The sequence below is a fragment of the Mauremys reevesii genome, linkage group 6, assembly GCF_016161935.1.
Source record: "Mauremys reevesii isolate NIE-2019 linkage group 6, ASM1616193v1, whole genome shotgun sequence".
Classification (NCBI taxonomy): Eukaryota; Metazoa; Chordata; order Testudines; family Geoemydidae; genus Mauremys; species Mauremys reevesii.
This window is the reverse complement of record NC_052628.1, coordinates 100,532,350-100,544,541: the sequence shown is the minus strand read 5'-3', so window position 1 is coordinate 100,544,541 and position 12,192 is coordinate 100,532,350. Positions and strand designations below refer to the sequence as shown.

General features: G+C 43.9%; 1 protein-coding gene across 9 annotated transcripts in view; it reads left to right on the top strand.

The window, feature by feature from the left end:
• The first annotated feature begins 1,046 nt into the window (after positions 1-1,046).
• CNTLN (centlein) overlaps positions 1,047-12,192 on the top strand; it is a 275,778-nt gene continuing 264,632 nt past the window's right edge. For 3 of the 9 annotated variants that reach the window (XM_039544618.1, XM_039544621.1, XM_039544617.1), the window contains exon 1: positions 1,049-1,670. In XM_039544618.1, coding sequence (XP_039400552.1) covers positions 1,557-1,670 — 114 coding nt within the window. In that variant the 5' untranslated portion in view covers positions 1,049-1,556. Of the gene's footprint in view, positions 1,671-12,192 lie in introns of all 9 variants that reach the window. The other 6 variants (XM_039544616.1, XM_039544614.1, XM_039544622.1 and 3 more) reach the window with 5 other exon arrangements.

Sequence of the window (12,192 nt, the reverse complement as noted above, 5' to 3'; positions counted from 1 at the left end):
TGTTTCTTTGACAATTGTGCTTAAGAAAGTACTCTTGCTAACCAGCAAAAGCACTTTTATGCTGGTATAACTTTGTCTACACCTAATGCTTTTGCCAGTATAGAAATGAAATAAAAACACATCCCAAATGACATTACTATACCATCAGATGTTTATAGTAAAACCTGACAAGTTAAATGATGCTTCATTTGAAATAGATGCACATTAAAATGAACTATTTGGGCTTGAATAAAAATCTTGTATATGCGGATGTTCTTCTCATGCTGCCGGTGGCTGCAAATATAGGCGCTCTGAGATGATGTTTTGGAAAGATGGGCTAGACTCATGCTAATCAAGATACCGGCCCTTATTCCAGAACTGAGACTCTTGCATGGGAGGCTCTAAGGATTATCAAAGGAACTTGATGGATCAGAACAGTTTATCAAGGGGCTGGAAAACAAATGTTGGGCTACAGGCTGATAAAGACCTGTCAATTTCCCCCTTTGGGATAAGGGAGACTTGAGAGTGATCTAGGGAAACGCTCGTTTCGCCTGAACTAAAGCTTGCAGCAGCGGCCAGCGGCCCGCTGGAAGTCCCCAACTCCCCCTTTCTGGGAGATGAAGGATTTCACTTGTGTGTGGTGCGGCAAGGCATTCAGGGCCCCCTTTTCCAGGGTGCGTGGGAGCGCAGGGCGGGTGGGTGGAAGAGGACGCAGTAAGTGCATTTGCAGAAGTCCACCCGCACTGGACAAGGGAGGAAATGGGTGCGCCAAGAGTTGGACAGATACCCGTTTACATGGCTGCATTTACACGCCTTGGGCAATCATGGACGAACTCCGGCATTCATGGTTTTTGTGCAAAACGCCGGTACCCATTTGTCATTCCCCCTCCCCACCCCCCCCCACTGCCGGGAGCGGCGGGGCGGGTGAAAAGCAGGAGAGGGGCAGACACGGGCGGGCCCGGATTCATGGCAGCCTAGCGGCCACCCACTGACTTCCGCAGTGGCTGAGCGCCGCCACCGAGCACCTCACGCCGCAGTCCAGTCAAGCACCCTGCCTCCTCCACGCCCTCTCCAGCGGCTCTCAGCGCGCCAAGGCCAACGGGCTCCTGAAACGGCCCGAAGCCCCAGCTGTTGGCTCCGCTCCCACCCCTTCTAATGATTAGGTCACGGGGCCCCACCACCCTGGCCCCCCACATCCAGGGCCGCCCCCCTCGCTACGCAGCGCTCACTCGGCCACCCGCTCGGCGCTGAGGGCGGCAGGGAGGGAAGCCAACGGCGCGAAAAAAGTACGCATGCGCGTTCAGGACCTATGAGCTGTCGAAAACGAAGCGAACCTTCCAACCCCTCCTCCCCACCGCTTGCTCTTTCGCTGTCCGTTAAACTGACGTCGTCGTCATCATCGCGCTGCGTCTTTCTTTCTGCGGTTTCCAGCGCCGCCCGCGCACGGTCAAGGGGGGGCGAAAAAGCGGGATAGTTTAACGTGCTTGGTTCACGGCAACTTTTTTTTTCTAGAGTGGGCGGGCAGATGGGGTGCAACCCCTTCCCCTAGGCCCAGACCAGCGACCTGCTCCCCGAGCATGGCTTCCAGCAAACGCAAGGAGCCGCTCCCAGCGGCGGCGGCGGCGGCATCTCGGGTCCTGGAGCTGGAGGAAGAGCTCAGGAACCTGGCTGAGGAGCTGAGTCAGTGCCAGGTACCAGAAAGTGGGCAGGTGCTCCCGGGATAACGGCACAAACAGTTCCCGCTTTGGGTGCACTGAGCGTGCCCAGCCCCCCCGGTTCTTCCTCCCCTGCGCGGCCTCCTCCGGAGCGCGCATCCTGCGAGGGGGGCCCTGAGACCCCCTGTGGCCCGCCGGCCTCTGCCCCACCCCTTCACCCGCCTGCGCCACCCCAGAGCTAGCTGCATTTTAGTGGTGCCGACTTGCCCCCCGCTGGAAAGAGCAGCCCGGCAGCCCCCCCCCCTCCCCGACCAAGGTTGGGAGCTACACCTGCCTCCTCCTGTGCAGCATCCCCACCAGAATGACGAACCACTCCTGCGGTTGTGACAGCACTTTGAGTGCCCCGTTTTGGTCCTTGAATAAAGCCGCGTTGGCTTAAAAGCGAGGGTTTGTGGCACATTTGTTATGCAGGTTCTTGAAATGCAAAGGGGGGGCCTGCTCTCAGTTCCCTTAGTGAATAATTGTTCAAACACTACACAAAGCAGGGATAATGCATCCTATAGAGACACCTGAGTAATCTTGACAGTTATAGTTTAATCGCTTCTGTTTCGTAATAGGCATATTTCATGAAAATAAGGATAAGACCTTGCCACAATACTCTGCTATAAATATTTGCCAAACAAGAAGAGGATTTTGGCAAGAGGGCTCAGCAATGGGGCAGTTGAGGTACTAGTTCTCTTGCATGTTCTTTCCCACACCTTTTGCAGAAGTTGGCCTGGTTGGGTCTCTCCAGGCTGTTGTTAACAGGGTCAGGAAGGCATAGGGAGAGAATAAAGCATTTCTGTGAGACCCAGTGGATGTTAATGTTGCTCAAGCACTATTTTATACACCACTTCTTTGCCCCCCCAGATGTATGAGTAGACAGTTAATGGAAGCATGGCTTCTCACAGAGCCTTATTGCTTGGGAATGATCCATGAGAGTAGCTATGTAGAGGCACAGGACACCCACAGATCTTGGGATCCTCACTCATTGCCTAAATGATGAATGGAGAGTTAAATAAGCTCTCCTGATAATGAAAACTCACTGAGTTTTCTCCTCCCCTTCACCTATGGGGGAAAAATTCACTAAGAGAAGAGACTATGTGCTAACTTGTTGGCAGAACAGTATAATTACAGTATAATTACAGTATATTAAAAGCAGCAGAGTCCTGTGGCACCTTTATAGACTAACAGACGTATTGGAGCATGAGCTTTTGTGGGTGAAAACCCACTTCGTCGGATGCATGTATTCACCCACAAAAGCTCATGCTCCAATACGTAAGGTGCCACAGGACTCTTCGCTGCTTTTACAGATCCAGGCTAACATGGCTACCCCTCTGATACTTAGTATCATTAAAGTGAGTTATATCTGTAATGCACTTCACTTGAGTTTATTAAAATTGACTATATTCACATCAGAATAGAACAAATTGAGTTTCTTTTTTAACTAATTTATTTAGAAAGTTTTAACAAGTTTACAAATCATTGCCATGAAAATATCAGAGACAAAATAAACATTACAATAGTGAGGTTTTGTTTTGAGAAACATTATACAATAATATAATCAGATCTCTTTATTTAACAGGGTGTTTTCCTGTTACACAGTGAGCATCTTTACACTACCTACAACATATTGAAAAATTGAATTTCTAATCACATTGGCAGTGTAGCTAGGCATTAAAGTAACTAGGGCTATGTGTCTACAGCAGTTTGGAGTATGTGTCTGTGCACTGGTAGACTAACGTGCTAGCTTGGCTTGACCTAGTGCACTAAAATAGTGCAGTCACAGTGGCTAGCCCTAGTACAAATTCGCCCGACATCCTGGGTATGTATTTGGGTGCTTGTGCCGCCACAGCCATGCTGCTGTTTTTAGTGCGTTAGCTTGAATGGAGTTAGCACAGGCAGACAGATGTGTTGAGAAGCACACTTCCAGCTGCTGTGGAGACATACCCTATAGTCATTCAAAAGCACAAATGATAGTGAGACACCTAATTCCCATTGTAAATCATTGGGAGTTAGACATGTAAATTTCCCCCTTCACAGACAACAGATTATACGTTCATTTACTTGTAGTAAATACATTCCCATTCCTCTCTTGTTGAGTTCATTCCAGCTGTAGTCAGGTGGACAGCAAAATGAGATTTTTATTACCATATCTATAAACAGACACTTGTACTACACTAAGCTCTGAGCAGAACTATTCATTCAAATGCTTTTCCCCAGGTGGGACAAGAGAACAGAATTAAAGTACTTTCAGTATTGTCCCAACCCTTTGGGGAACAAGAAGGTATGCTTTACAACTACGGTATGGTGACTAGAGGAACATCTGAATTTTCATTTAGGTAGTCACATACTCTTAAAGCTGTAAATCTATGTGGCAGCAGTTTACAGTTTCTGTTTTTTCAGCTCTCTTCACAGTTTGCATATAATATGTAGGTCTGCCTTTTAAACAATGAGTATATAGTTTTTAAGAAAATTGAATATAAGAATGTTTAAAATGAATAAAAACTTTTATTTATCTCATTGCTTTCACATTTTCTATATATTAAAAAGTTTTGTTTAATATTACAGTATTGTAGATCCTAACAGGATGGGAGGATAGTGGGAGGTAGAAAGCATGTCAACTACAAGGTGATCCCAATCATGACCAGTTTGTTTAATGATATTCTATCTACCTATATTCCCATTGCAGTTTGAAGTGGATATGGCATTCTTCGGTTCCTGTCCTAAGCTGGCATGTACCATTGCTGTGTGCTGCTAAACAGCTACATTCTATACCACCAATTTTAGTCAATTTTAGTAGTAAATTAAACAAACTATACCTATTAATGTAGCTTGTAACATATTCAAGGTCTAATAGGATGAGTTGTTCTATATAAGTTATCTTAATGTTAGGCTTTCTTTGTAAACTTCTGGCAGTTTTCCTTGTATGCTGTGCTCCAAGAGATGTATCACTTTATAAAGACTAGCTGAATTGGAAAATTGCATATAAGTGTTATGTAAGAACTGTGTGGGTGGGGTTTATTTACCTGTCTAACAAACAATTAAAGTTCCAAAACAAAGTCTCCTTGGGGCCCAGTTTAACAGTTTTACCAGCACCCAAAATATATCCCAGCTAGAGCTGGTTGGAAATTTTACAAATTAATATTTTTCTGTTGGAAAATATGGATTTGTAGAAATTGACATGGTTCCCGCAGAATGTGTCAGTTTTGATGAAACTTCCAACAGTAATCAGGTAGGTTTCTGACATAAACTAGGCAGATTTTCTGCCTCTCCTCAGCAGTTCGCTTGGTGAGCTGGAGCTCCCCGTGCTGGTGGGCTGCTGTGTAGTTGGGACTCCCCGTGCTGGTGGGCTCCCTAGGAGAGCAGTAATTTGTTTGCAAAACTATGATATGTTCCCACAGCAGGAACATTTCAGAGTTTGTTTGTGAGACTAAATATTGAATTTCAGTTCCATGGAAAACTTTAAGGTTTTGGGTTTTTGTTGCAATATGAGATCAAATATTTTCAAAAAACTCTTGCATTTTGTTTTTTCAGTTTCCCAGCTAGTTCTGATCCTAACACTTAAACTAGAAACTCAGTTCCAGGCGCTCCTGAGCCATCTTGAGCCTCCACAACCCTTTCACAAGGGTCAGGGTGACTTTCTTCCCCTTGTATTAGGGGTTCACATGTCATCCCAGGCAGTCTTTATCCTTACCCGATGAAACCTAACAGCCGCTGTTCCCTTTCAGGTCTCCCAATGGGAGTACTCCTGATATTCCCCTGTTCTTTTCCTAGTATTCCCTGTTCTCTTCAGGTAGAGAGGCAAGGGTGTCTGTCTCTGTGACTCTACTGGGAAATAGGACCTGCCTATTCTTCTGTCCCCATCCCACCAAGCCGTGATGTAATCCAGTCTCAATCACGTGATGGGGGGGAAAACTAAGCGTAGATGTAGTGTTGCCACCCCAGGTGTTAAAAAATCATGAATTAGTCTCCCCCAAAATCACGAGATTTAAAGAAACTCCAAACCCTCCAATATGTTTTGGATTCTTTTTATTTGCCTTCTGCTTTATGAGCCTTCAGGGTATATTCACTTCAAACTGTCAGGCCCTTTGCACAACCAGACAGCTAGAAACTTCTTTCATTTTTTTAAATGAAAACAGATTCTCCTGCCATCTCTTGACTCCAGCAATTGGGGCTTAAAGAAGAAGAATAAATATTGTGAGACTCATGATAAAATTGTGAGAGTTGGCAATGCTGTAGGTGATAGCTTGGCCTGGACCAGGGCCACTCCTAAAAGTACCACCAGCCTGTAGCAGGGGAAAAAAGTTTTTCTGAGAAGTGGCATCATTGCATTGTAATTCAGGATTACTGGATTATCTAAAGCGAGGTGGGTAAAAATAAACTAGTAATCCAAAATGCTAGTCCTATAGGTGATTTTAATAAAACTCAGAAGGTAATTAATCTTGTTGAAGCTATGTTCATGGCTGCTTTTATCACACTTTCATTAACATTCAATGTGCTGGTAATTATGCATATGTTTTGTCTGCAAAAAATCATTGTATAGCCATCTCTATGGTCAGTTTAATGTCTAGCTTTACATTTCAGTACTTTCCTTTTCCTTTATTCTTGATTCACTTAAATAGTGCTTTTCTTGCAAAGATTCACAAGCTATTTAAGTTCCAAGAAAACACAGACTTAGGTGTAACATGTTCTTTTTCATTGAGATTTTACTGTTCCCATTCTGTGGCTGGATTGATCTGGGAAGAAAAGACATGTCAACGCTCATACGGTGAATTATGACATGTCTAGTCTCTGTTACTTGCTTTAGTTGCTGCATTCTGTTTTAGGTTTTTTTATGCTGCTGCCCATCACCTTGGTATCTGAGCATCTCCTATGTAAAATAAATAGTGAAATCTTTAGTAGGCTTCTTGGAGTCTCCAGCTGTGTATTAAAAACTCTGACTAGGGTATTTTTTTCTTGTTATGTGGGTTTGGATATTTTGGTTGATTTGTTTGTGTCATAGGTTTATATCTATTTCTGTAGGCAGAAAGTGCCATTGCTGCAAGTGTCATTCTTGCTTGGGCAGGAAGGCTTTTTTTGAAGTGGAAGGATTTGCCATGCTCTGTGAAGATGGTCAGGTTCGTGATTTGCTAAATCTGTGGAAGTTAGTTCTATATCCTTATCGCCTTGGTTGAGAGTGCTATTTCTCTGGCTCTCACATGCTTCTTCCTGCGTTTTGTGATCTGTGTTGTTCTAGAGAAGCACAATTGCCGGGGCAGTTAATACACGGGCAGTTTGGTCTTTTACATAGCTATGTCTTAAACTATTACCTGCTTTGAAGATTAGGCCCATGGCCTTGAACTATGATCTGAAACTGACTAGAAGCCACTGCAGACACTTCTCTCTGCAAAGAGTCATTCAGAGGCATGCCGCTGGCTGCTCATTTGTTCTTCAGCTCACAGAGATTAGGTGATTCTATTTTTCGGTTCTAAATATCTATTGTTTTTCTTTTGGATCTTTACAGTGAAGTTAAAATAAAAATGTCTAAACATATATAAACTTTATTTGTAGACAGCTTTTGTTAATTTGTTCTCCCTGACTGACATGCTATTTCTACTAAGGGCTGGTCTACATTAGGGGGGAGGATCGATCTAAGATACTTTGACTTCAGCTACGCATATCTTAGTTCAACTTACCTGGCCGTCCTCACGGCGGCAAGTCGACTGCCACGGCTCCCCCGTCAACTCCGCTTACTCCTCCTGCCAAGGTGGAGTACGGGCGTCAATTCAGGGATCAATTTATTGCGTCTAGACAAGATGTGATAAATCGATCCCTGATAAATCGATTACTACCCACTGATCTGGCGGGTAGTGTAGACATGCCTAAGAATCAATGTGAAGGCCACTCCCTTGCAGTACTGAGACTTTAGGGATGTAAGTGGCTGCAACTGGGTAGCAGACCTCTCAGTTGTTCCACATTGCATGGTACTTTCTGCATTGTCTCTTTTAGGTCCCTCCTTGTTCCATTGTACTGCATTTTCACGTGATGTCCCACAGGGATGAGCAGCAGTAGCTGGCTGTTGTGAGGAAAAGAGGCAGAGACCCTCCAATAGCAGCTATGGCCTTTGCTTCTCCATTTCCTTCCCCAAGATTCAGAGCAATGTTCCCTAGAAAGGAACATAGTCATCCACCCATAGGCTTTTTCAGGCAGGGGAGGGATGAAGAAGTTGGCCTGCTGCATTATTCATAGCAGGGAAGGAGAGAGAGCGGATGGAGATGGTAGTAGAGCAGGCTCAGTTGCTGGGTACTTTACAGGCTTGGAGGTTCCACTCTCTCCCGCTTCTCCTGTCTTGTGAAAAATGTACATGTTCAGCCTTCACTCTCTGACTTCCCCCTATCCATGCAGGAAAAGAACAGTGACTTCCTGGGGAGCTGGGCTTCTTTCCCCTTCTCAGAGAGGAAGGGGGTGAGGGGAGAGAAACCCACACACACACCTGGTAGTACCTCTATTGGAGCATTCCCCTTGAAATCCATGGGACTGATTACTGAGTTATAATGTCAGAATTGGTCCCTGTAGCAGACTCTCTGATGAATATTCAACTATCCCTGAAAACTGACGTGCTTTTCATCTGAAACAGCTGAATATCTCGCATAACCCAAGGAATATTATTCCTCCTTGATACTGTATGTTCGTAAATGTAGGATTTCTAAATTGTGAAAAAATTGATGTCATAACCATATCAATGATAAAGAACATAATCTCCTCATTGCTGTTATTTCTTTGAAGTTTTATGAGGAGGTGTTTGAGAAGGACCTTGTCCTCTTCGCATATCATAGTTATTTCCTAAACAAAAATGGGGAAGTGCCATACATCTAATAGTTTTCTGCCGGTGTGTCTCACTTATTATTTTTATATTTTGGTTAGCCCCTTAAAATGAAATGTTCTCCTGCCCAGGCTAAGGTTTCTTTGTTTCTTATTTTCTTTGTGACAAAAATGGGTTAAACCAAAATACTCAGAGTAGAAAGTTTTGTACTGATCTGAGAGTTTCAGCAATTAAGGGAGGGTCTACACTTAAAACCCTGCATTCGTGCAGCTGCAATGCTTCAGTGAAGATGTTGCTATGCCGACGGGAGAGCTTAACTGTATCTGTCAGTGTTGTTAATCTACCTCCCTGAGAGGCGGTAGCTATGTCGGCAGGAGAAGCTGTCCTCTCACCATGGTGCGGAGTGGGGAGGTTAGGCCGGTATAACTATCTTGCGCAGGGGTTTGGGTTTTTCATCAGTGTTGACATCCATCTATTTCTGTTTGAAAATGGGGTAACGTCTCTGTACTTCATTGAATACTAGTTTGTTTTATTAGTGATTAGGCCAAGACCATGCATTTATTGGTGCTGAGGGATGCTAGGGGTGTGTGTGTGTGTGTGTGAACTCAGATATGTTGTCATAAGGAATCTGAGTCCAATGAGTCTGATTAGAATTGGTGCAGTTAATCATCAGGTCTTACCAGTGATGCCTTACAGATGAAAAAGTAACTATGTTCTGTAGTTAATTTATTCTGTTTTCAATTGCTTATAACTTTGATGAACTTTAACTTGTCTGGACTGAAATTTTTCATGCGAAGTCTGCAACCCGATGAACTTTTTTTTGGAATATTTGAGAAAAAATGTGTAATTGTTGCTGAGAGTAGGGCTGGTTAAAGCCAGACATTTTTGCCAACATTATTTTTTTTCCCTACCACTTTTATTTTTTAAAAGATCTCTACTAGCCTGGGGGGTTTGGTGCGGGGACTGGTCTCCCGGCTCCCATATGAGTGCACTTTTCCCTAGGCCAATGGTATGCTGAGTTGGGAGATGAAGCTACTGCTCCTGCAATTACTTTCCCCAAATTGAAGTTGTAATTCTGTGGAGTTTGGAGTTTGCTTAATGCAGCTGGAATGTTCCAAAAATTAAGAGCACATTTCTAAAACGTTCTACTGAGCATGTGTAAATGGTGAGTCTACCACCACCTTCCCAATGGCTTATAACTTAACCATATCTGAACAGATTTTTACTGTCCTGTGCAAGGCACCTCTCCAATCTCAGGACTATCTTCCTACCAAATTGTAAGTTCTTGCTCTAAATGCTGAGGCTACTAGAAATTTTTTTTAACTGTTTTTTTAATATTGGCAAATGAAATATACCTCACTCTCTGCCTCACTCTCTAGCAATTATCATGTAGTTTTTGCTGAAACATTTAAAAAAAAGTTCATCAGGAGGCACAGAGCAATCACAACCCATTTTAGTCCAGACAGTTACATTTTGTGGAAGTTACAAGCATCTGAAAACAGAAAGATTAAGCATCCTTAGCTACATAACATAGTTACTTCTCCAGCTATAAAGCATAACTAGTAAGGGCTTATCATTAGTAGCACCATGATGTGACATCAATGACAGATGCATAAGGATCTGAAAGAGTTGTGCAAAGGTATTTTTAGCTGAACTTCAGGGCTAGCATTAGATCCAAGACTTAGCTGCACTGACTCAAAATGAATATGTGAAATTTATGTGTTTGGTTATGCCATCTATAAAATGAGGTTACTCCTGCATTCCCATATTCAGAAGTGCTTTGAAACTTAGATGATTGAGCATTATGCAAATGCAGAGCATCATTAACAAATAGCAGCCAAAACTCCTGACTCTCAGCCCAATAGTCTAACCTTTAGACCGCCTTCCCTTCCCAGAATCAAGAGTAGAACCCAAGAATTTTGATTTCTAGCATTCTACTACTGTCTGACAAATAGTTCTGTAACCTACTGACAAAGTATGTGTCATGTTCCTTTCTAATGGCTAGTGCATAAAAAAGGCGAACAACCTACTACTGCTATTTGCTCTGGTATCTTTAGCTCAAGTAGTGGGGCTCTGTGCTGTGGATTTGAATGTTGTTGATTCAAATCTTTATGGTTACTTAGGTAGGATTTTGTTACAGTTGAACAGGATGGAGTTTATTTTTTCATTTTCTTAAAAAAAAATCCCCCAAATCCTAAGTAATTCCATACAAAAAAGTATTTAAAAAGAATTTTAACATTACAGAGTCAAACATTAAAAAGGCAAGAAGCACCAGGTTAACGATTGGCTGAAGGTATGCAAGGCGTGGTGATAGTCTTCTCTGTGCATCTTTTAAAAAGAACAATGGAAACTGTTCAGTGCTGTGCTCTTTTGAAAATCTGGCACAGTACATAATCTCTTACAGTGGGTTTAAAATCAAAAAACTATTTATTTTTAACATTTTAATGGGGGAACGTTTTGTCTCATAGGGTCAGTGTCAACAGGTGTTGGCAAGAATAAGGCATTGCTGGTAATTCATCTATACTAATCTATTATAATTACACTTTGGCCCAATCTTACCATAAGTAGGGCTATGTTTTAGTCACGGGTATTAAGTCATGGACAGTTTACAGGCAATAAACAAAAATTTATGGCCTGTGACCTATCCATGACTTTTACTATATAAATACCCCTGATTAAAACTTAGCAACTCCTGAGGCCCTGGAGTGCTGCTGCTCTGGGGGGCTCCAGGACTCTGCTGTTCAGGAGGGCCCTGGGGGCTGACAGCTAGCCCCAGTACTGGTGGTGGGGGGTGACTGGTGTTCTGAGGCCCCCAGGACTGCTGCTCTGAAGGCCTCTGGGGTGGCCCTTGGGACTGCTGCTGCTCCAGCAGCCCCAGAGGCCAGCGGCACTGGCGCCAGCTGCCTGGGGCTGCTCCAGCAAGCGGCCGGTGTGGCTGGCCCCAGGGTCTGTCTCAGCAGCCGCCCTGTGCGACTGGCCCCACTGGCCACTGCTCTGGTAGTGGCCAGTGCAACTGGTCCCAGGGCTGACCCCGGGACTGCTGCTCAGGTGCTCCCTGGGGCCAGATGCCCGGGGTCACCCGAGTAGTGGCTGGTGTGGCTGGTCCCAGGCCCACTCCTGGGAAGACTGCTTGGGCGCTCCCCGGGGCTGCCCAAGCAGCAGCTGGTGCAGCTGACCCCGGGACCAGCTGCTTGGGTGGCTCTGGGGTCAGCCAACCAGCCGAATTTGTGACTTTTGTGACCTCCGTGACAGAACCGCAGCCTTAACCATAAGTCTACTGAGGTATTACTTTTCAATCTCTTTAAAAAGTCACTTTGATAGCATTTAGTGCAGACATGAAAATTGATCATGTTTGTGTTTTTGATGCCAAAATATCAGGTCAGTCTTGTCAATTAGAAATGAGCTGAAATGAATATTTTCAGCAAAATTGGTAATATTAAGACTTCATGGTCAAAAACGAATGTTTCCCTGTGAAATTATGAATAATGGCAGATAATGTCAAACCATTAATACCTGTTACAGTTTCTAAGGCATCTGTATGGTGCTCTTGTATAGACTAAATATTGCTGCCAAAACACAGCTATAACAAATTTATAATTTCAGTAGTCCATACGTGCGTCAAGCAATATGAGTTCTGAATAAGAATGTAATCTCTGTGGTATAGTAAATGACAGTATGTTCCCTTTTGTCACTTTCTGTTCAAAAGAATACTCC